Genomic DNA, 25590 nt, shown 5'->3' on the forward strand with positions numbered 1-25590 from the left:
TTGATAATGGAAACCTAGCCCACTACTCATGGATGATGACGTTTAGTTTTTAAGTGCATTCTAAACCCTTATATCTATAGATACATGTAGCTCTTACTGCTTCATCAAAGAAGATTCATTTTTCAGCAGAGACCATTGTAGAAACTCACACCTGTAGAGAATAACTGACCTCCAGCACAAATCTCTACATCAACGCCTCAGGGATCATAACAGAAGAGAGAGCAAAGATTCTAAGAGCCAGGGAACAGGGGCATCCATTGTGAGGCCATCTTCTCCATGAAATCTCAACAGTATGGTTGCCTAAACAAGTTCCGAAAAGGGATACCAGTTAGAATGCCAATGAGGCTATGGAAAATTTCACAAGGCCTTAACTCTAGCTAAAGAGCTATAGGTAATTAAAGGCTGAGGAAAGGAAGAAAGAATGTTTTCCAGGGACAAGCCTCCTGTTAAGCAAGCCAAGTCTAAGTGGTCAGCTCTAAACACACACACACACACACACACACACACACACACACACACACACACACACGAGCAACAGTAAAGGAATCCAACAGATTGTGTTTATAAATTTATGTGTAAATATATATGTAAAAATAATAAAGAATAACAAGCCATGAATTCAAGAGAAAAGGGGAGTTGGAATGAGGAGAAAGATGGAGGAAATACATAATTATTTTAAATATGTGTGGCATATTTGTCACTTTTGAATAAATTTTGGCTTGAAGACTATTTTATCAGCCACAATTATAGATGCTCCCATTAGTTTGGGGTTTACATTTCTTTGGTTTACATCTTTACACATTTACTCTAATTCTTTACTCTCAGCCTGTCTTTGCCAGAAAGATGTTTTTCTTGTAGACAACAGTTAAAAGAGTTTTTGAACCAATAATACTGTGTATATAATTGATGGGTTAAGACCATTCACACTCAAGATTATTACTGAAAGAGGCTTTTCTTGATTCCTGTAATATTATGCTTTCATTAATTGGTTTGATGTTTCGGGGTTTGTTGTTGTTGATCAGTCCCATATTGCTATCAAGAGTTTTCTGGCTTAATATATGTGGTAATTTGAGTAAGAATGTCCCCATAGGCTCATATATTTGAATGCTTAGTCACTAGGGAGTAGTACCATTTGAAAGGATTAGGAGTTGTTGTAGTGAGATAGTCCTTCTGTGGCACTGACCATGTCCATTGGGGGGTGGAGCCATGGGCTGAAGTGACCTGTGGAAGGAGGTCGGAGGAAGAGCAGGGAAAAGCTCTCTTGCTGGCGGGACTCGGACAGGAGAGCGTCCGGTGGAATTTGCTGGTGTTCATCTGTCTAGGTTGTAAGTTATTTCTCCCTGAATAAACATCTATTCGGCCTATTTGTTTATCCTGATCCTTATTTAACCGCATTAAGTTGTAACCTTGTTAGAGGAAGTGTGTCACTGGGGGAGCCATGTTCTATCCCCAGCAAGCAGCAGAACTTGGCAGCTTCTGCAATGTGATTCTAGGTTTAGAGTCAAGATACAGGAAAGGGTTTTGGAATCTTCCACCACAATTAAAGAAAGCTTGTGAGGTCAGGTGTGTATCAGGGGTGTCCCTACATGGAAGCTCAGAGAGACCATTTGTGAAGCTATGATGGTGAAGCCTGGATTGTATTGGAGACACCAAGATATTGAAGATGCCAGCATCATGGGATACCTGTCAAGGAACGCTGCAGACTAGGTGTAGAAACAACCCAACAGACAGAAGTGTGTTGTGGTCAACAAAGCTGAAAGGTGTTGAAGATCTGAAGAGCACTTAGACATCAGACATGGAGTTGGAGTTTGCCCAACTAGTTTCATGTCTTGTTTGACCCAGTATTTCCTCACTGTGCTCCATTTAGAATAGTAATGTATGTTCTGTGCCATTGTATGTTGGAAGCATATGACTTGCATTATGATTTTGATTTTTACAAGATTTTACAGTTAAGAAATTGCTGTGAGTCACCAAAGAGACCTTGGACTTTAGACTTGTAAACAGTATTGAGACTGTGAAAGGCTATGGGGACTTTTGAAGTTGGGCTGAATGCATGGGGGGAAGGGGTTAAAACAGGGTTTCTCTGTGTAGAGCTGGCTGTCCTAGAACTTGCTCTATAGACCAGACTGGCCTCAAACTCACGAAGGTCCACCTGCCTCTGCCTCAAGTGCTGAGATTAAAGGCATGTGCTACCAGAGCCCAGCTAGGCTGAATGCATTTTTGCATTATGATATGGCTACAAGATTCTGGGGGCCAGGAGGTGGAATGTGATGGTCTGAATAGGAATGGCCCCCATAAATTCATATATTTGAATGCTTAGTCACCAGGGAGTGATACTATTTGAAAGGATTATAAGGATTAGGAAGCATGTTGTAGGAAGCTTGTTGTAGGAAGCATGTCACTGGGGTGGGCTTTGAGGTTTTAAAAGCCTATATCAGCCTTCCTCTCTCTCCCTCCCTCCCTCCGTGTGTGTGTGTGTGTGTGTGTGTGTGTGTGTGTGTGTGTGTGTGTGTCTATGGATCAGGATATAGCTCTCAGCTACTGCTTCAGCACCTTCCTGCTGGCAATCATGCTTCCCACATGATGACAATGGATCACACCTCTGAAACGGTAAACAAGGCCCCTGTTAAGTGCTTTCTCTTACAAGAGTTTCCTTGGTCATAGTGTCTCTTCACAGCAATAGAACATTGATCTATTCTTCTCATGAAATTTTATTCTTTCCTATGCTCTCATGATCAATACAGTCTTTCTCCCCATGTGTCTAAAATATTTTTAAATATATTCTGCAGCACTGGCTTGGTGGTCATGAATCACCTTACTTTGTATTTGTCTTTAAATATCTTTTTTTTCTGTGAATTTCCTATTCTTCTGGCTATATTGACCTTAATTAGCAATTGTTTACTTATTTTATGATTAATTGAATTTCCATTTACATAATTTTTGAAAATATTTCATTGATGAATTTTTCAACCATGTTATTGTCTTTTCTACTTCGTTATTTTCTTTTCTACATCTCAATTTCCTTACTTCATCCCATTGCTTGTATGTTTCCTCTTAGAAGTCACTAGTCATTTTTAAATATACGCTTGGAACATTAGAGACCTCTAAAAGTTAAGTCTTCCAAACTTGGGGTGTGTAGAGAAACTGGAGATTCTTATATTTTCTCACATCTAGGCTTATGTTGACCCCAAAATATCAAGTGTCAGACATCTGTCAGACCAACCTTTCTTTTATGAGCTTCTGTGCTTTCCAAAAGCCTGTGCTGAGCACCCATCACTTTGGAGATTGAGTAGGGTCTCTCATACTCTTGAGATTTCTTGGTTGATAGTTGTGAGGATGGCTAGAATCCTAGATGGTGGGAAGTGTTGGATTGTCTCAAAATCATTGTGAGTGGGAGCATCAAGAAACCCAGATCTGTACCAAAACACTGGTCACCATGCTTTCAAACCCCACTCAGCATTAAATACTGCTGTTAAGACAAGACTGTTGGGTCCTTGTATAGCCTCAAGTCAGGGACTTGACCTGACTAGGAGTAGTTAAGAAATGAAAAAAGACATACAAATAAACACCCAGACAGACAGAATAGCTGGGGTAGGGTGGACTTGGTTCTCTGTTGGAGAAATTGAAGCTCCCTGGAAACTCAGCCTGTTTATTACATAGAGTTGAACAGAAAGGCAGTGTTATTTCAAACAGCTAAACATGAACACATGGTTGTTGCATACTTACAAACAAGGAGGCAGGGTTTATGGTATATGACTGGGTAAAGGGGATAAGCTTAGGTAGGAACAATCTCTGTAGGGAAGCAGTCTAACAGCCATCATTATTCAGAAGGAGAAAGCTATGGTGGACATTTTCTGTACACACTGGCAACACTCACACTAAGCCCTCCAAGGAAGGCTTTCATCCCTCTGAATCTGCAGGTATGGAGTCCTTGACATGTTAATAGCACACATTCTTTCAGGAATCATTCACTCAGGACTCCCCACCCTCCACCCCATTCCCCACACAAAACAGCAAGCAGAGCTTCGATTCCACTGAAACTTCAGAGTTTTCAGTTGGACCACCTATGAATCTCAAGTGATAGGTGGAAGATCTTATGACCTCAGGCTTCACTGATGAGACTCTGTAGACACTTTCAAATGGCAGGCTTGTCTCAGCCTCAGAGAGCATGTCAGAGTCCTACCCAGATTGTCTCCATGACTGCCTCCTGCAGCTGTATCTTACATTTTGGCTGTGGTAGGTTGGCTCTGGGATTCTGCACATGTAATTATACCCTTATACAAGAACCCCAGGAAATTTCAGTCTTAAAAAAATTATATTCCCTCTCAAAATGATGGCTTACCCCAGCTCTCTTAGACTTGGGAATAACAAATAGACCTCTTCTTGACTGATGAACAAACATATGAAGACTGATTGTCTCTTCTAAACTTTTTAAGGGCAAAAACACTAAAGTAAAAAACAGGTTAAACATTCTTCTTTTTTTAAGAGTAACATTTTGGTAAGAGTCACAAAGTAATGCAATCAGCCTAAAAAGTGAGTTGATTTGTTTAACCTTTGTATTAAAAACACAACTTTTGAGCCAGGTGGTGGTGGCCCATGCCTATAATCCCAGCGTTTGAGAAGCAGAGGCAGGCCTGATCTACAGATCAAGTGCCAGGATAGGCTCCAAAGCTACATAGAGAAACCCTGTCTCAAAAAACCAAAGGGGGTGGTGGAAAAGAGTCACCCCCCAAAAGAACAAAAACATAACTCTTTTGAAATATGGATATGAGCTAGCTGAAGAGTTGAAGTGTGAATCTAATTAATCTTAATGAATAAAAAAAATCTCCTTCCTCTATCCAAAATCTGAGATCCTGTCTCCATCCTACCTTATAATTTCCTATCCCTACCTCCCAAGTGCTGGGATTGGAGGTGTGTGCCACCACTGCCCAGTTTCTATGGTTAAGTAGTGGCTAGCTCTGCCCTCTGATCTCCAGGCAAGCTTTATAGTTAGAACACAAACAAAATATCACACAACCAAGAGTAATAATTATACAATAGTTAAGCATGTAGTCCCTATTACTTAATTCGGAACAATGAAATTTTCTTCTAGCTAAGTATACCTCTAAAAGTCTTAATTAAGTGTAATGTTTTCCTTTTGTTTCATTATAAACATTTTAAAATTAATGAATGAGTGATACATAGTGTAATTACTTTTTATTTAAAGACAGAGTTTCACTATGTAATCAATTGACCTTTGTATTCTTATGAATTCCAGGTTTCATGGCTCCCTCTTACATTAGCCTCCTCTAAGTAGGGATTGCAGGCATCTGTTATTACAATCCTTAAAAGCCACCTGTTAATGGTATATAATCCCCATCATAATTTCTCTTATTTAATTTAAATATTACAAATAATATTTGACTGATTTCAGGTGCTGCAGGAGTGGGAACAAAGTATAACTAGAGAATTAAGACAAGGTAGGTGTCAAATTTTATCATTTAATATGGATTAATTAACTGATTCCTGCAATAAGCACACATAGCTAATATTTTGTCTTTCATTGGTAGTTACTACATTGCTACTTGTTCTTACAAAATCAAGGGAAAGGTATGAAAAACACAAGCATTCCTAGTGAGAAGTGCATTTATCCATTGTTTATTCCTTCCCTATCACTTTAAATTCTTCAAAGTCTCTGTAGCTCACCACCTGGTTCCCACTCTCTTCACTTCTCCCATCCTGTGAAACAATGGCATAGCTCCCAAGACCCTTGGGGTTACAGACAGCTAAGGAATTCTGAGAGCAGGAGAGGATTCTGCCCCAGGGAAAAGCACACCAATTGGTTATCCAATGCCAAATGGTCAGCCCTGCAGACATACATACAAGTAACATCATACATGAGGAGCAGGTTGTATTTAAGTATTTAGTAGTGTGTGTGTATGCGTAACAATAATTAATTAAAAAGTGGCCATGAATTTGAAAAAGAGTGGTTAGGGGTGTGTGGGGTAGGTTTGGAGAGAGGAAGGGGGAGGGAGAAATAACACAATCATATTACAATATAAAAACAACAAAAAATTTAAAAATAAAACTGCAATGGCATGGTAATTTTCCTCAATTTATAACCAAGAAACCAAGGTTTGTTTACTAAAATTTAGTCAAAAAACAAACAAAACAAAAAGCCCCACACTTCATAAATTCTCACTTGACAAGTGCCATTTCAAATCTCTCAGAATTTATTCCCTTATTTGTCTACCTTCCATCCTCAGAGAAAGCTTAAATTTCCTTAACATGAACTGAAAATACCCGTCTCCCTTATTCTCCGCGGAATCTCAGACTTGTCTCTGCACAGGGTCCTGCTCTGCCTGTTTGCTCTTACAATCTAGCCAAGCCAGTCTGCTCACACTTCCACTTCCTCACCTGCTTCCAGGGATTTGACTCATTCTGCTGTGCTCACTTTCTTCTTATCCTTCAGATCTCAACTCTTTCACCTCCACCAAGAGCCAAACTGACAGAAAAGGGTGCAAGTTCCCTCTTTGTTCTAGAAGCGTTCTGTTTTGTACCTGTCAGCGTATCTGTGACTCCGTGGAAATTGTAGACTCACCTATTTTTGTTTTTTTTTTTTTTCTTGTTTGCTTGTTTGTTTTTTGCATTATATTGTAGAAGAATGGACTATATAACCCTCACCTGTCTCACCAGTGCTTGTCACAAAACCTTACTAAATGGCTCTTGAAAAATCCATGAGGGCTGGGAAAAACAGATGTACTGATATTTAATCACACAGACAATTAACTGTGTTACTACTGTGTTATGAGCATGTTTTCCCACCAGCCTAGTCCCACAGCTGCACCAGCCCCAAATAACACACAGAGCCGCAGAATTAGATATAAAGCTGTTGGCCTGTTATTAGCATTTCTTATTGGCTAGCTCTGTCTTAAATATTAACCCATTTTGATTAATCTAAATGTTTCCACGTGGTCTTATCTTACTGGAGAGAGGGTCCAGAATTCTGCTCTCTCGGGCCTCATCTTGAATATTCCTACTACCTCTCCCTGAATTCTCCTGGTCTCCTAGTCCCACCTATCTTGCTTTTCTATTGACCAACAGTGCTTTATTCATTAACCAATAAAAGAAACATATTTACAGAATGACATCTCCCATCACTACTGCCAAATTATATTTAATAGTTTGTACTGTACTATTTTTTAATTTTTCTTTATTCTTGAGAATTTCATACAGATATATAAGAAATATAATATATACACTTTATTCCCCCTTTTATCTAACCACTGGAGCCTAAGACTCCTACTAGTGACTACATTCTCCCAATGAATGGTTCTTCTCCTTCTGCAGCTATTAACTGTTAGTTGGGGTGGAGTCTAGGAAACCATCAGCCCCAACTGGGCTGGATGCTGCTGTTGTGTGTGTCTTGTGCAGGTGACCACATATGCTGTGAGATCATGAGCATTATAGGCATTTAATGTCCATAAGACAGTTTTACTCTCCATCCTCTCATTTTTATATTCTTTCTACCTCATTTTCTGCATAATTCCCCAAGTCTTGGCTGGGTAACTGTCCTGTTTAGAGCTGAGCACTCAGTCTTATTCTCAGCACTCTGACCAGATCTGCATTTCCATTGACTCCTGCCCACTGCAAAAAGAAACTTCTCTGATGAATGCTGAGGCCAGCCCAGGTCTGTGGGTACAAACATAATTATTTAGAAGGTGATAAAGATCATGATAATAGAAGGTTCTGTCCTCCAGGCTATTACCTACCTAGCTGTGACACAGAGAAGGAATCATCAATTGAGAAAATGCTTCTATAAGATCAGGCTTTATGCAAGCCTGTAGGGAATTTTCTTAGTTAGTGATTGACAAGAGAGGGCCTAGCCCATTGTGGGTGGTGTCAATGACAGGCTGGTGGTCTGGGTTTTCTATAGGAAATATAAGATTAAAACATGGGGAGCAAGCCAGTAATTACCATTCCTCTATGTCCTCTGCATCAGCTCCTGCCTCTGCTTTTCTGCCCTGTTTGAGTTCCTTCCCTGACTTCTTTCAATGATAAACAGTGATATGGAAGCATAAGACAAGATGCTGTGGTCATGATGTCATCACAGCAATAGTAAACAATAGCAAGCTACCAACCAAAGGCTTTTGACCAGGTAGAATTTCTGCCTATGGACAGGCCTCAGGCCAATCAGAAAGCAGCTAGTTACTCCATAGCAGCCATGCCAGTATGGCACCAATGGGACATAATAGTTCTCTCTTCATTAACATTGATGTTTTTTTAAATTTTAAAGGCTAATTCATTGTTGATTTATAGTATTTGACGTTGAAATTTTTTTCTTTGCAGCTACTGCTGAATCTGGACTTCATAAAACATCTTCTCTAGAATTTACTCATATGTGAAGTTAGAGTCTTCCTAAAGGACCTACCAGAAGAGTGTGTAGAGATTTTAATAAATATATGTGTACACACACACACACACACACACACACACACACACACACACACACATCTAATTTGAAATATAGCATTTTACCTTTAATAAATTATTTGGCATTTCTTTTGTTTTGTTTTTGAGACAGGGTTTCTCTGTATTGCTTTGGAACCTGTCTTGGAACTAGCTCTGAAGACCAGGCTGGCCTTAAACTCACAGAGATCTGACTGTCTCTGCCTCCTGAGTACTTGGATTAAAGGCTTGTGTCACCAACACCCAGCCTATTTGGCAGTTCTTATAACATTTGGGCTATTTTCCAATATGTGCAAAACATTAAAGAATATTTTGTATCAGAGATTAGTAGTAAAAATTAAATATTTTAAATTATTTTGGGGATCTGTAGCTATTTTTTAAGTAAACATTGCAAGTTAACACATGTATCATGGATTTTTATGCACTCAAACTTCTTCAATGTTAGTTGTTACAGTAGTACACAAAGAGTCACCTTAGTGATGCTTATTTGCCAATTTTTATCAATCCATGGATATACTAATGTTTAAATATCATTTTGATATACTGGTATCATAGCCATTGCCAACACATTTTAATCCAATTTAACAAAATTAAGGATAAAAAGGCAGACATTTCAGCATACACTGTAAAAATTCAGACAGTCATAATGACATGATTTTAAAATCTTTATCCCACTGAACCAGAGCATCTAACAGAAACTGATTGATTACTAGAGATCTATGGGATACCAAAGCTAAATCAAGATGAAAAGTAATAATTAAATAGATCCAATAGACATAATACCCAACTAAAAAATGCCCAGGGCCTGATGGATTCAGCACAAAATTACACTACATATTCAAAATCGAATTAACACTAACAATCCTTAAGGTATTCCATAAAGCAGAAAATTAGAAGCATTTCCAACTTCTTTTTGTAAAAGCTAGCATTATTCCAATAACAAAATGAAAAATTTTAGTTTGCAGAGCAAAGATGTGGGAAAGAGGCAAGAGAATAATTCTTGCAAGCAGAATATAGAAAATCATAAAGAATGGATGTTGACATGGGAAGAAAAGACAGAAATTATGAGAACAAGAAAGGTTACTGTGGTGATGGGGCTAGTGGTCATGCTAGGCTGATCTTATTAAATAGGGCTAGTTACTAAATCATCAAACCTCTGTGGAATAACTGAAGGCTCTAAATGTACAGCCAAGAGAAAGCCAGAGTACGAAAAAAGTTTCTCACAGGTCTTGGCCCACAACAAGGAAATAGGCCCCAACCCCAACCCTGTTTGGGTCACTCCTGGCCAAAGGACAGTCTGGGGACTTTCCAAGCCATTCTATGGTTTATCCTTATAGAAACAGGGCATACCTGGGTGATCTCTCAAACATGAGATCATACTTTGTAATCAATCACCTTGTGCCCCATGCATGTATGCTGACTGCGGTCTTTCTCTATAAAAAGACCTTTGAGGTGTGTGCAGCTTTCCCCGAGATTGCTGTCACCTGAGTGCACTCGTTCAATAAACGCCTCTTGCTTGTTGCATCTCCTGGTTTTGGTGTTTGTGTCACAGGGCTCTCCCATAGGCCCATCAGGACCCCAGAATTAGGGTCTAACAAAACCAGACAAACACCCTACCAAAAAAAAGAAGAAAGAGAAAAAGAAAATTATGGACTAATATCTTTAATGAACATGGATGCAAGAGTTTTCAATAAGGTTTGGGTCGTCCAAGTCCCACACCTACTGGTTAAGGACCACAACTTCCTCTCAATAGTCAGTCTTCCTGACTTTCAAATTCACCCCATCCCAGTCTGCTTGCTGCCAGGGAGCCTCTAGCTATCACAATTAGTGCACACCCAGTTAGGCTGCCTCTGCTCTCTTTCTCTAGCCGCCCCTTGCCAGTTACCTGACTATGTGACTGCTTGCCCGGTACCACACCATGGCCTCCTTTGGGGTACTTCCCCTTTGGGATCAGCCTGATGAACCTGTCCACTACCAGGGACACTCTAGTTCCTACACTTGGCATGGACCCAGCCTACCTCACCTCCTGTCACAGATCCCCTGTATGAGAAGGGACAGCCACCTCCTATGTCTTAGCCCACTCCCCTTCTGAGCACCACTGCTGGAAAAAGAAAGTAACTTGAACAAAGAAGAGAGAAAAATTCAACCAACAAACTAAAGTTGTGTAAATCCCAAAACAAATAAACACAAGAAAAATATATCACTTCTAAAAATGCAGGTTCCATATGAAAAAGCATATCACCTCTAAAATATAGGCCCTATAGTAATGGCCAGAATGAAAATGGCATGAAAGAACTTTCAGACAAAGAATTCAAAAAAATTATGACCATGGCCAAATAATTCAAATATGACAAAAGAGCAAAATGAAGTAAGTTAATCCAATACATGAAAATAAAGTTTGAATTATTAATGAAAACTGAAACTGTTACAAATCTAATACTCAATAAACCAATTACAGACCTCAGTGGAAAGCCTTACCAAGAAAACTGATCATATCATAAACAGAGAGTTGGGAGTGGAAGACAAAATTGAGGAATTGGCCCATTCTGTAAAGGTCAGTGTGAAACGTTTAAAACCATATGATTGGAACATGGGAGGGCCTGTAAACACCAGGAAAAGGCAGGAGACTCTTAGTCCTGCCAACTGTCTGGGCTACTGGCACAGAAGAATAACAAGGAAAGCATCACGAAGGCATACCCAGAGAAAGAGATGCCCATCCACGTGCAGGAAGCCTACAGAACACCAAACAGACACTGCCAGAAAGAAACTCTCACAGCACACTGTATTTTAAACATTAAAAACACAGGATAATGAAAGGGAATTGGAAGCTACAGGGAGAAAGGTCAAGACTTTTAATGTCAGGACTATTTCAACTAACACCTGGTTATTTGGAAGAAAACTTTAAAGCCAGAAGGGTCGGGAAAGATTCAGCCCAAGTTGTTAAAGACCACACTATTAGTCACCCCAGACTATTATACTCAGCAAAACTATCTCTGAAAATTGAAGGGGAAATAAAAAGTTAAGAACAGATAAGGAATTTTCCACTGCTAACCCAATCTATGTAAGGTACCAGAAGGAACACTTCAGTCTGAAGAGAAGGGTAAATACCCAAGAGGTCACAGAAATGAAAGGAACAATGCCACCACAAGGAATCAAAGAGAGACCAGAAAACACCGCAAAATAACAAAATTACAGAAATTGACTTTTATTTTTCAACGACTATGAATGTCAATTCCCTAATAAAATGACAGGTAAGAAAGCAAGATCCCTTTTGTTTCCCTGCCTCTAAGAAGCATACCTCACATTAAAGCAGACATCATCTTGGAGTAAAAGATGTAAACAATATCCAAACCAAATGTAACTAAAAACAAAAATATTCCAACAGCTGACAAAAAAACAAAACAGAACAAACAAACAAAAAAACCCACTTCAATCAAAATTAATCAAAAGAGATAAGATGAATACTTCACTCTTGTTAAAGAAAAAAAGAAAAAACAAAAAAAAAATTACCAACAGGATACTTTGAGAGGCCAGGCAGGCAAGCCTAAGGCCATTTTAGGCAGTACACTGCTGCTGACTGGACCCTGAATCCAGTTCCTGGGAACCCCACAAATAGCTAAAAATTGCTCCAGGTCCCTCCCCCCCCCCCCACCCCACGTCCTGCTGAATCAGCCTGACACTGAGGAAACAGACAACTTAACCACGGTTACCAGATGCTCTAAGGCAAATTTTTCCAAATGCTTACTGAACCCTGCCCCTGTCAGTTGGCAGAATGCACTCAAGCAGGACCCTGGTCAGCCCAGGGTTCCATGATGTCAGAGTCTGCATGCAGGTGCAAAGGACCCTTTTAAAAGACAGACCTCCGCCCACTTCCCAGCTCCTCCTCTCTTCCTTGCTCTCTTTGCCCGCTCCTGCCCCCTTCTCTTTCCAGCTGTTCCCCTGGGGTAGACAGGATTTTTCCTGTCACCCTCTTCTGTCCTCTATGTGTCTCTTTACCTCTTTTCTCTTTTTCCTTCCTTCCCCTTTCCCTCCCTTTCTAATAAAACTTCTCAATTAAACTTGCCTGTGTGGCCTGTTTGTCCTCCACCTTGGTCACCCTTGCCTGCCATGGACTCTTGGTTTTATGATAACAAACCCCAGGGCCAATCGACCCAGGAAGCATCACCCCTGAACCAATCAGAAGACGCCAAGGCTTGCACTCCCCTAGCCTGTGGTTTTCCCCTGAATAAGCCCACTCCTTTGCTGGTTCAGGGCCTCTCCTCTCACCCACTACCTCTGAATGCTGCTGGACCACCTGTGTGTTTGCCTTGGTACTTGGCTCCACGGTCGTACTGGGGGGGGGGGATCCCATGTCCTGGGCATAACAACTACAATTCAAAACACACACAAAACACAAAGGCACCCCACTGCATAAAAGAAAGACTACTAGTAGATTTAAACCACAGAGTGATCCCAAAACAGTGAAAGCAGATGGGTGATTCCAACACCCCTTTCTCACCAATAGACATGTGCAGTGGTTTGTATAAGAAATGTGCCCCATAGTCCTCAGTATTTTGTTTCCCAGTTGGTGGCACTGTTTGGGGGGGGGGGGGAGGTTTAGTAAGGGTCAAGAGTTTCATGTCTCTTCCACGTTTGGATTTGCATGCAGGATTTTCCCTGGAATGCTCTGTTTATTTGATGTCGCCTGGGTTGGGAAGGGTATCCAGTCTTCCTCTGCTAACTGTCTTCCATTCTCTATGCTGCTGTCTCCAGTACCTACTTACTCACTTGTCACAGTGTCTCAGTCTTCCTGGGTGAATTGAATTTCTGCTTAGGCATTAGTGGGGCTCAACCCTTTATTATACAGTCCCAGCTGGCAGCACAGGGCACTGGCTCAGAATGGTTTCCATGTGGCCAGTTGCTGTCTTCTCTGTGTGCTGAGTGTCAAGAAATAAATTGGTAGGTTAAATTATAAATTGACAATTTTATAAACACTGTTGCCAGGCAGTGGTGGCACACGCCTTTAATCCCAGCAGTCCAGAGGCAGAGGCAGGGGGATATCTGTGAGTTCTAGGCCAGCCTGGTCTACAGAGTGAGTTCCAGGATAGCTACAGAGAAAAATCCTGTCTCAACCCCTACTCCCACCCCACCCCACCCCAAAGAAAGCCCCAAACCAACACCAACAAAACCTACAGTGTCAAAATACTGAAAGCTCCTGGAAAGAAGCTGTGTCTGCAGGGACTGATTAGAATTTCAATACTGTGAAGTGTTATGGGCCCTGAGGCTAATGACCTTATTTTTGGGCTAGCTTCAGTTCTCAGGTGAGCCATTCCTTGTCCACTTCTGTGTGAGAACTAACATCTTGTGGCTAACACAAAAGCTTTTGGAATCTATTGGTTTAGCAGATGTACTACTGGCTCCCACCAACCCAAACACAAGAATGTCATCGCAGAGCATTTTAGGCCTATACTAAAGCCTCCCCAACTCTTGCTGTAGCCCTCTCTGATGTATCCAGCAGTTCATTTTAAACTGTGTTGGTTTATGACTTTTTGTGTGTGTGCTGTAAAACTATAAAACCGCTTCCATGTCAGAACATGGCATTGGGGGTAGTCTAAACCTGTGTCCCAGGCCATGCTAACTCAAATGGCTCAAGAATAAACTTACCCTCTTTGGGATGACAGCTCTGTGTTTTCTGTTCACAGTACTCTACGGTGAGCATGTCATTTTTACTTGCATCAGTAAAATGTAGTGGTTGCACGACTCTCAGTAATTTCACTGTGTTGAACTGCTTTTCCGTATTTGTTAGTCTAAGGTGCAGAATGGTATCTGAACTATGGTTTCAACCATACTTCTCTCAGTTGGTGTAAGGTTAACTGCTTTTCATGCGTATTTACTATGAGGTCACTGAAAAGAAAATACAGACAAAGAAATGAGTGACTGTAACAGCACAGGTTTAAATTGGAGCTGGGGGCACTGCGAAGGGGACATCTTTAATTTTAAAAAAGCAAACAAACCAGAGAGTTTGCTGTCTGCTTATAGGCTTGTATAATTAATTATAGGGGACAATGTCAGAAGGTGAAAGGGAGATGAAACGCTTCCTTTTTTGTCTCTAGGTTGACCATGCTAGGGCTCATGAGGTAATGGTGAGTTAAAAAATGGAAGGTGATCTATAAACATTTCCAATCTGTACTTTTCATATTTCACCTTTTTCTCTTGCTTTATACATTTTTTCCCCTTAGTGCGTCTGAGGTTCTTTATATATTAAGGAAAGTATATAATTGCATTTGTTGTTTTTCACTGCTGTGTTAAAATGCTGTGACCAAGACAGTTTATAGAGGAAAGTGTTTACTTGGCCTTATGGTTCCTTGGGGATTAGAGTCCATCAAGGTAGAGAATCATGGCAGCAGGTGGCAGAGAGCTGAGAGCTCACTCTTGAATAGCAAGCAGGAAGCAGAGAAACCTAAAAGATCCCAAAGCCCAGCCCAGTGACATACTTGTTTCACAGTGTCACACCTACCTCAACCTTAACCTCCTTAAACTTTGCCAGCAACTGCGACCATGTGCTCAAGTGAGTGAGATGTACAGGTGGCTTCTCTTTCACACAACCTCAATAATCATATGTCTGTGAGAAAACTTAAAACATTATTCATAGTTTGCTTTTCATTTTTCTCTACTCATTTATTTTATGTATGAATTTTAAAACTGTTTTGAATCGTCACTATGTTTGATGCTGAGGCTGATACCTTGAGGTCAGCCGAGTCTTCCACTGCAACATCCTGGGTAACTGAGTGTACAGCACATACCATCACACTGGCTCTAACATCTTTATACAGTTTAAATTAGTGTTCTCTCTCTCTCTCTCTCTCTCTCTCTCTCTCTCTCTCTCTCTCTCTCTCCCTCTCTCTTCTGTTATGGTATAATAATCCGCACAAGAAAGATACAGACAACCATGCTGATTAACCCAATGAAAAGTATGAGTTTTTTTTTTTTATTATACAGCAACCAGAAGCAGGCTTACACCTCAGATTCTTTTTTTAATATTTAATCTTTTCTCGTTTTACATACCAATCCCAGTACCCACTCCCTCCCCTTTCCTGCTCTCCCCACCTTCCTCCCACTCCACCCCACCCCATCCACTCCTTAGAGAGGGTAAGGTTTCCCAAGGGGAGTCAACGATGTCTTTGAGGCAGGGCCAAACTCCTCCCCCTGTATCTAGGGGAGCAAGGTATCCCTCCAAAGAGAACGGGCTCCAAAAAGCCAGTTCACACACTAGAGATAAATCCTGGTCCCACTGCCAGTGGCCTCAAAGACTGCCCAAGTCACACAACTGTCACCCACATTCAGAGGGCCCAGTTCGGTCCCATGCAGGTTCCCCAGCTGTCAGTTGGAAGTCAGTGAGTTCCCATTTGCTCAGGTGAGCTGTTTCTGTGGGTATCCCCAAAATGGTCTTGACCCCTTTGCTCATATTATTGCCCCTCCCTCTCTTCGACTATTCTATTGGTGCTGAAGCTCAGGGGTACAGAAGTTCTTGCCTTTAAAGGCCATAATTTACATTAACATTAGAGAACAGTCAAATTAACCTTGAAATATTTATTTCTGGCAGAGTATAGTATTTATTCCAGACATAACATGGTAATTATTTTTGACTTATACCTTCTTTGGTTGTTTTAGTTTATACCAATTATTTTGGTTAGAAATCTCAAATTCATTGCCAAAATAGGTGTGATTGTTGGGAGTGTAGAGGGCTGAGAGGTAAACATGAAATGGAGTTAGGATAAGATAGCATCACTATATTCAACCTTTTGATTGCTGTGATGCATTTACAAAATCCCTGTTTTATTTCCCATAACACCTTTCTAGAACTTTACAATGTTATACATGGGAGGAACCGAGAAGCATGGAGGGAGGGGAAACTGTCCAGAATTATAGAAAAGAATCTGGTTCAATAAGGCAGAAAGAGAAAAAAGAATGTGGAAGACACCAAGAAAACAAGGCCTTCTAAACCAACAGGATCAAAGCTCATGTGAACTCACAGAGACTGAGGCAGCATGCACAGAGCCTTCAGGCATTATATATATATTTCAAGTTTAGTGTTTTTACAGGATTCCTGAATGTACAAATGAATAGGTTTTTGGTTTTTGTGCCTTCTCTTGGGCTCTTTTCTTTCAGTTTGTTTTGTGCAATTCCAACATGTTAGTTCTTGTTTTAACTTATTATCTTTTATTATTATCTCTTAGAAGCCCATTTGTTTTCTGATGAGAAACAAAAAGGAAATGGATCTCGATGGGAAGGGAAGTAAGGAGGAACTAGGAGGAGGAAAAGGAGGGGGAACGGCAATCAGGATATATTACATAAGGAAAAAAAGTCTATTTTCAATAAAAGGACAAAAAAGGAACAACCCATGTTCTGATGTTTTTATTTTGTTGTAGAAAAATTATGGGACTCTTCACGACCAAAGCAGCATAAAAGTAAATAAGTAAATTAGAACCTGAGGAGCTATGAGCAACAAGGAACTCAATAAATAGAGGGTTTGTTGTTGTTATTATTGTTGTTTTATATTTATTTATTTAGACAAAGTTTCTCTGTGTAGCTGTGGCTGTCCTGGAGCTTACTCTGTAGAACAGGTGGGCCTTGAACTCACAGAGAACCATTTGCCTCTGCCTCCCGGAGTATTGAGATTAAAGGTGTGCGCCACCACTGCCAGGCCATAAATATAATTTTTATAACTCTGTAGGAAAAGAAAATGGTATTCAGCCACATGCAACAGGCAATTGCACAGTACTCCCAGTGAAGTTTTGGAATTATTTGATGATTCTACTGATAAAAGTTTAAACTTACTTAACAAAAGATGCCCTTCCACTCTTCTTTCTGAAGTAAGAAATTCATTAGTGATGAATCACAGTGGAATGGGTTTTCTTGTGCTGGCCAATGGGCCTGATCTCTAGGAACATTCTCAAAAACATAGGCAAGGCAGTTTATGTCCTTGAGCTTCTAAAAGTTCAAAACTTTCAATACAGCATCTTACATTTTAAAGCAGGCTATGGCATAGCCCAGGCTGGCCTCAGACTTGCTGTGTGGGTGAGGATCACCTTGATGAACTCCTGATCCTCCTGCCTCCATTGGGCCCCCTTTATTTCTGATTAACTGTTTTCTTATGTGTTTTCTGAGTTCCTGATGTTAAAACCACTATCACAGTTTAAAGCCAAATTTGAAGCGAGCTTCAATGAAATACTGGCCAGGTTGATGGACTCTCTGGCCAGGTCCAGCTCCAGTTTCCCAGAAATATATGTCAGATCATGGATTGCAGGGCCATAATTATTTCCATCAGGTCCAATCAGGTGCATTCATACATCCTGATATATTTCCTGACTGTGAGCTTTCGGCCCACATGTGATCAAGCACATCTAGTGTAGGGTCTATTCTCCCATAAATAGTAGCCTCCAGCATTTCAGGAACTATCTGTCCTTGGGCAAGGGGCTTACCAGATCAGAGGCCTTTTTGTTTCATGGCTCTCTTAAGCATAGTAATTAAATCTCAAAATGTAATTAACTCTCACACTGGATTTATTAGTCCAAAGGTATTACTTCTCTGAATCCATTAATTTATTTGTCTCTACTTTGTTTTCCCGCTGCACTTATGTTTACTTTTTATATTGTATTTATTTTGTCTTTTGAGGGAGGATCTCATTGCACTGCTCAGGCTGGCCGGAACTCACTGTCTGGTCAATCCTCCAATTCACTACACTCCTTCTGCTTCTTTAGTTCTGGGTTTGCAAATATTTGCCACTATGCCAATTCTTTTTTGTAATTGTAACCCTTCATTCAACTGGCTGCTTTACTATGTTTTTTTCCTCACGAACCCTGCCCCAGCTGTCTCCAATAATCATCTACAGATAATTTTACTATGTCTGTTTTCTAAATATTCTGCGACTCAGTTTCGACTTCCCCTTGCTCCTGTTGTTCAGTGAGAATGCTTGGTTTTTGAGCAGAAAGCCTGGGTGTCTTCTGCTTTCCCTTGGTGCCCTCTGTGGAAGGTAAGCGTGCTGGCTCCGCCTCCAGAGCAGGGCAGATGGAGCTCCGCCCCCACAATCCACCGCCCCCACCCACTACTCTGGTCCCAGCACATGGTCCAGTCAGCCAATCGGTGGTTTTGACATGCCCAGCTCTGTGATTGGCTCTTGCGGAGACGCCCACCGATTCTTTGCTGCAACGGTGGCCGACGGGGGACAAGAGGCTTGCGAGGCGAGGGACGCTTTCACGAAGACGCAGGACAGCTTTTGGTGTCCGACCCGGCTGCTGTGCGGAGATGGCAGCAGCGGCGTTGCTGGCTGTGGTAGATAGGAACCAGTTGCGGCGGGTTCCTATCCTGCTGCTGCAGCCGAGGTAACGGTGGGGGCGGCGGGTTGCGGGGCGCTCAGTCACGTGAGCGGCCCTTTAAGTATCTCTGGTTTTGGTGGGCCCTGGTCCACTTCAGCCTGTTTGCTCTCCCCCGGTTCTCATGTCACTGGCTTGTTTCTGCTCTGAGGATGGCAGGGGGCGCTCTGAGCTTGCCGGGTTTGGCACCCAGCACGCTAAGCCTACCGGAGTGCACAGATGGAGGGGCCCCCTTCCCAAAGTTCCTTTCATCTTAGCTTCCCCATCTGAGTGCAGTTCACTGAAGGGTTCCCATTGCTAGAAAGAATCAAATTAATATGAGAGCTTCTTCGCCGAGGACTGAGGAGTTTTGTCGAAAGCTGTTCACAAGTAACAAAGCTGACAGAGGACTAACTTGTATCCCAGGCCCCTTTGGCGACGAAGCTCCACGCTTTGGGGACAGTAACTTCTGCAGTGAAAACCCCCCGAGTCGTGAAGGGGGATTGCTTCACGATTTCCTTCACCTTCCCACATTCCGGAAAGGCAGCCGCTTAGTACCCGCCCGAGGGCAAGATTGCCCTGCGTGCAGAAGGCTCGGTCCCCTCATAGCAGCTCACTGCATAGTTGACTTTGGCCAAGTTACCTAATATCTTTGCTTCAGTTTCTTCTAGGAGTAGGTGATGGTGCTCATATCTAGCACAGATAATATTAATATAATACTAGTCCTCTTTTTTTGTTCAAATTAACTAGTGAATAAAAATTTAGCCAGGTAAGGTCTATATGATTTAGTCAATAAACACTTTGAAGAATCAACGCGCTTATCTTCAACAAACAGTGGTAGATACCTAAACTATCTGTGAATTCTTAGACTCACCCCTGATTTTAAATAAGAAAGATGGTGTAGCTAGTGTTAATGCTATTATTTTCCCTTTCTCTGCAAAGTTTGCTTATTGTCTCTAGAAAAATCTTTGGTAGTTGCCATACTGTTAATAGTTTCTAGAATTAAAAATCTTACGGGCATGGGATTTTCTTTTTTCTTTTTTCTTTTTTTTTTTTATAAAGCCAGTCATGATTCCCCAATATCTCAGAGAAAAAGAATCCTTAGTATTAAGATTCTAGGCATGAGTATGGAAGCTATCTTAATCAGTGTAATTATCTCATGGCAGCAACTTGCTTGGTTAAATGTTTTAAGATGTAGCAAAAAATAACTGTAAAAAATAGAATAGAGCAATCATACCTTTGTCAGGATAGAGGATTACAGCTAAGGGATATGTCTGTCCGTCTCAGCCTTCACTAGTTGGAAGAAAAAAGGATTTGAGCTGTCAGTGGCCCCATTACAAAGTTGCCATTTCATAGGCACAACTGCCTGGAAAGGCCTTAAACCTTAACTTACCTGAAGAGGTCAAAGGGAAGTCAGTGCTCCAAGCTGGAAAATGTCTCATAAAGAGTAGGAAAGATGTCTTCCTCCTTGAAGATCAAGAATGTGAGGTGGGCTGAATTGGAAAGATTTAAGACAGCACCAGTCTCCTGGGGAAATAATCTGCAGAGCTCTCACACCAAAGATGTAGGTCTTCCCAATAAGCTTCAAGACTGACAACATCTGGTTAAGTGTGCCTCCCAGGATAGTGAGTGTATAGTGTGCCTCAAGTGACCCTTGGCAAATACTAGTCTTGATGGTTGCATAGTTACATGCAAAGTGTATATGTATATCATTGCAGTTGTATAATATCTAACAAACAGTGTGATCTTTGTGCTTTATGAAGGAAGTAAGCTCATCATTCTATATACATCTATGGTTTTGCTTGGAAAAAAAGGTGTATACTTTAAAACTGAGAAGTATCTTCAAGATTGCCTCTTACAGAATGGGAACTGTAGGTTAAGCACTTGTCTAGCATGTTTGTGGCTCTATAAGACTCAAATTCATCTATTTGTAAAGTGTATTCCTTTCTATGTAAAGTTTTATCATTGGGAGGGATTAATGAAAACAAGATTGAGAAACTCCAGTGGAGAGTGATCTGACTGTGGGCACAGTATTAAAGAGTAAGTTGCAGGTGGGGACTAGGACATAACCAACATTTCTTATTTCCGTTATCCTTGTTCAGCTTCCTTCCTTTAATGTCTTTGACTTAATGTCAGAACTGTCTTATCAGAGGTTTGCATTCAATTTGTATTTTCAAACTGTAGTTTGGTTAGCATATTTGATTTAATAAAGTAGAACAGATAACATCAAGATGCAGAGTGAGTAATCTTCCTCAACAATTCCAATAGTGTGTGTGCTGAGTGGTTTGTAACTATTACTTACAGTCCAACAGAAGGCTTTTACAAAGGCTTTAAAGCACCTTTGCCTTTAATTGTCTCTCTGGACAAATGCCAGCTTCAGATATGAAACAGGGTAGGTGACTCATTCAAAGATCAACACAAAGGGAAACTGGCCAGAGCTGAGCCTCCCAGGTTCTAGACAGGTTTTCTTTCTATGGAGAGTCTTACTAAATCACTTTGCTAATGGGATTAAAGTTAACCTTTTGCTGTATCTGATTTTTTTTGAAAGAGCAGTAGCTGCTCTGGTGTATTTTGATTAATTATAATTCCATTTGGACTTATTTTATAGGGAATGGGCTTGGAAGCAGAGAACCATGAAGTATGGAACAACCCCAGGTACCGGCAGACTCTGTTTAGCATTGGTTTAGAATGTGAGCCAAGAAAGAGAAATGTTTAATCTTTAATTTGTATACACTAGAATTAGCTCTCATAAACCTCCATACTCTTGTATTTTCATGATAATTTTTTTATTAATTACTAAGTCACCAATTTTGCTTTTTATATACAATCCTTTTTGCTATTGAGTGTGAATTTTGATGTATAATGATGGAGAACATTTTAAATTTTTTGTTTGTTCAAGACAGGCTCTCCATAAATAGCCCTGTTTGTCTGGGAACTCAGTCTATAGATAAAGCTGGTCTTGAACTCACGGAGATCCTCCTGCCTCTGCCTTCTGGAGTGCTAGGATTAAAGGTGTATACCTCCACCTCCTGGCCAAAAACAACTTATATTTTAAAGAAACCCCTTATTTTAAACTGTCAGCATTTATCTTATGTGTGATGGTAGAAATGTTTATTATATTCTTTTTCTAGGTCAGACAATTTTATTACCATGGTTGAAACAAAAGGCAGTAGTGACCCTCTTAGGCACTCAGTATTAAATATCTGTCACTAAGTGATAGTGTAGGAAACAGTGTAGGGATCATTGCCTGCTATACTGTGTCATTTCTTTATAAAATATGATTACATAAATGCTTATCATATGGATGCCAGCTTTATCAAAGTGAGCCCTTAAGATCTGACTTATAACATATTTTAATTTCTCATTTCCCAATAGCACTTGTGTATTACATCATTGTGTCTTAACAGGAAGAGGCATTGCCAAGGTTCTCGTTGCAAACAGAGGAGAAATTGCTTGCAGGGTGATACGAACAGCCAAAAGAATGGGCATACAGTCTGTGGCTGTTTACAGTGAGGCCGACAGGAATTCCATGCATGTAGACATGGTATGTTGATGTTAAAAGTTGGAAACAAAATCTTGTTAGCAATTGCATGTACTTGATTTTGTGTCCAGGGTCTTTTTTTTTTTTTTTTTTAATGTGCATTAGTGTTTTGTCATGGGAAATTTTGGGTCTCTGAAACTGGAGTTATAGACAGTTGTGAGCTGCCATGTGGGTGCTGGGAGTTGAACCTGGGTCCTCTGGAAGACCAGCCAGTGCTCTTAACCTCTGAGCCATCTCTCCGTCCCCCAGTTTAGTTCTTTACAAAGACATGTGATGCTTGCAAGTGTTAACAAGGTTTTTGTAAGTAGGTTCCCGCTACACACTGAGCATATCTTGGAGACACTTTTAATATGTAACAGTGGTTAAACCAGTGTGCTCAGTCAGATGCTTATTTATGGGCAAGGTACTATAGCTCATCAAAGATTGCTTAATTACAGATCCCTAATATGCAAGGACAAAAAGATCAAGACAACTGTTGTTAGCAGTTGTCACCTTAGACAAGTCACTTGATGTTTCTGAACTTTAGTTCACCAGTAAGATCCAAGCGAAAAACTCCCAGCTCCTTTGAACTCCTTTGAAGTTTGTGTTTTCTTTGTTGTTGTTGGTTTTTCCAGACAGGGTTTCTCTGTGTAACAGCTCTGGCTGTAGATCAGGCTGGTTTCGAACTCACAAATATCCTCCTGCTTCTGCCTCCTGAGTGCTGGGATTAAAGGTGTGTACCACTACTGCCTGGTGTTTCGGTTATAACTAGTTCTTATCTGCCAGACAGTACTCCAGCAGAGATGAGGTTGGCTGTTGACTGTCTTTAGCCCCAGCAAGACTATATGCATTAGTTTGAGTTTTTGGACCCGCCTCAATGGCCTTTCTTTAAAACCATAGCAAACTACTCCCTCTTGTTAGAAATAAATTTTCCTCCTGCCTTTCAGGTCTCTGAACCTTGTGTCCTTCCTCCGTGTCCTTTCTGGACCCCACTTAACCTGTATGAATTCAACCATTAGTGTTGATGTTCTGACAGCAAGACTTGTTCTTGACCCTCCTCCTCCTTTCTCACTGCTTTCTTTTATTCTAGACCATCTGACCTGCCCCTTTGACTTCACGGCAAACTCCCAAATTTCTGTCTGCAGCTCAGTCTTCCTTTTGAACAGGGATGTTCAAGGACACACAGTTGCCCATTTGTCAGACACCAAACCAGTATGTCCTGACACTGAACACTCTAGCTATTTCATCTATACTCAACCTGATGTTCTCAGATACTTCCCTTCCCAGGTGACAACATCTTTGCTGGTAAAAATGGTGATGCAGAGACCTGGGTATGTTTAAATGTCTCCCCCACCCCCTTCCCATTTTATATATGACATCCCTCCCTTATTTAGAGAGCACCAAGGGCTGCTACTTGTGATTTGCAGACACTCCTCCCACTTCCTCCTGCTCTCTTGTACCTGCACCAGAAGTCAGGTCACTGCCTTGTCCTGCCTGGAGAGTGCCATTGACTTCTGAGCCTTCTTCCAGTTCCCTCCTGGTCCTCTAAGGATCTCTTTCTTGCATTTCAGCCAGACCAAGTTCTGAACCAAAGTTTGTTCATATAGTTTAATTGCTTTGAGACAGACAGGTAATATTTGGTGTTGATGGAGATGTTCATTAGTGATGAATGAAGGACTTTAAAATGTAAATATTTGTCAACCTGTCCAGCAAACATTCTGCTAGATCCGTGACCCCAATATAGGGGTCACATTCACATATAAATGCCCATAGAGGTATATAAAGAATGTTTCAGCCTTGCCTGTGTCTAGCTCTATGCCTCTACTACCCAAATTCAAGTGAAGAGGCTTGGGATTAAATGAGCTGTGATACCTCCATTCTGTACAACTGTTCTACACAGCTGTGCATGTGTATGCTAGCAAAGAAGCACCCCAAAATAATCAGAAGACAGGCAAATAGTGTGATTCTATTTGTATAGAACTAAGACTACATGTTTATATGAACATAAAATACATGTTTATATGATCCATAAAAATATGGATATCTGTAATAAAGAAATGTACCCAAGGCACATTTTCCATTTCCATTTCTGTGTGTAAGGATTCAGGCATTCTGCTGGTCTGCCCGTCACCTGGCAGAATGCACTCAGGCAGTGCTCTGGTCAGCCCAGGTGCAAAGGACCCCTTTAAAAGAAAGATCCCTTCCCACTTAAGCTCTATTTCCTGCTCTTTTCCCTTCTCGTTCCTGCAGTCTTGTCTCCCTCTTCTGTTTTCTCACTGTCTGTGTCTCTTTTCTATTTCCTCCTCCCTCCCTCCCCTTTCTAATAAAAGTTCTCATTTAAGCTCCATCTGCCTGGCATTTTGTTCCCCGCCTCGGTCACCCTCGTGCACGCACTTTATAACACCACATTTTTCAGAATGGAAATGGACTTGTGTTTTGTGAAGTTAAAATATAATTTTTGGCTTTTTTGTTTTTGTTTTTTGTATTTTTTCCTCAGATCTCGTTATGAGTTCAAATAGGAAAAAAATCCAAATATTTTTACTTTCTAGAGGCCCCATGCAATCTGTGTTTTCACTGGTCTCTTGACTGCTCACTTACTGTATATAACCCAACCATGCGAGCTACCCTCGGTTGCTTCCACAGACAGGTTCCTGGCCATCTCTGGACCTTCACATATATGTGTTCTCTCCATGAAGGCTCTCCAGTCCCTTTCCTAAGCCCACTTTCTCCATCCATGCTCAGGCCAAGTCCTTACCAACCCCAAGGAGCCTGCCCTGACTGCCCCTGCTAGCTCATCCTGGACACCCTCAGACCAGAGCCAGTCTCTCTGCTACTTGCCTTCTCCTTTAGGACCTTTGTCACAGTTCCCATTTGTGTGTGAGTGCTTAATGGTTGTCTCCCCTCTGTAACAACTGCAAGCCTGGCACACAGTAGGCATTCAGCGCATGGACACGGATGAATACATGCCTTCCATTTGGTCTGCTTCAAAGCGTGCTTTGATTGGATGAAAAGTGTAAAGGACAGTTTAGAATAAAGTACAGATTATGAGAGAGTCTATAAACTTTAATGAATTCTTGCTGCATTTTGCCTAGTTAAGCAAATATCCCACAACAAGTAACTGAGCTGATGTGTTTCTATATACAAGTGCAAACTAGCCATGCCTTCTTTAACAGGCAGATGAAGCACATTCCATCGGCCCTGCTCCATCTCAGCAGAGCTACCTTGCAATGGAGAAAATCATTCAGGTGGCCAAGAGCTCTGCAGCACAGGTAAGAACTGTGAAAAACTTTA

The 25590-nt window shown here is 41.0% G+C and overlaps 2 protein-coding genes across 2 annotated transcripts in view; both read left to right on the plus strand.

Annotated features, from left to right (window-relative positions):
- Window positions 1-8459, plus strand: part of LOC127223190 (ankyrin repeat domain-containing protein 26) — a 45635-nt gene extending 37176 nt beyond the window's left edge. Inside the window, exons 11-12 of the mRNA XM_051185704.1 lie at window positions 5414-5459; window positions 8329-8459. Of these exons, the coding sequence (XP_051041661.1) occupies window positions 5414-5459; window positions 8329-8384 (102 nt within the window). The 3' untranslated portion in view covers window positions 8385-8459. The remainder of the gene's footprint in view (window positions 1-5413; window positions 5460-8328) is intronic.
- Window positions 8460-18686: 10227 nt separating this feature from the next.
- Mccc1 (methylcrotonyl-CoA carboxylase subunit 1) overlaps window positions 18687-25590 on the plus strand; it is a 46099-nt gene continuing 39195 nt past the window's right edge. The window contains exons 1-4 of the mRNA XM_051185808.1: window positions 18687-18809; window positions 21388-21434; window positions 22187-22323; window positions 25473-25568. Coding sequence (XP_051041765.1) covers window positions 18733-18809; window positions 21388-21434; window positions 22187-22323; window positions 25473-25568 — 357 coding nt within the window. The 5' untranslated portion in view covers window positions 18687-18732. The remainder of the gene's footprint in view (window positions 18810-21387; window positions 21435-22186; window positions 22324-25472; window positions 25569-25590) is intronic.

The sequence above is a fragment of the Phodopus roborovskii genome, unplaced genomic scaffold (genome assembly GCF_943737965.1).
Source record: "Phodopus roborovskii unplaced genomic scaffold, PHOROB, whole genome shotgun sequence".
Taxonomy (NCBI): Eukaryota; Metazoa; Chordata; class Mammalia; order Rodentia; family Cricetidae; genus Phodopus; species Phodopus roborovskii.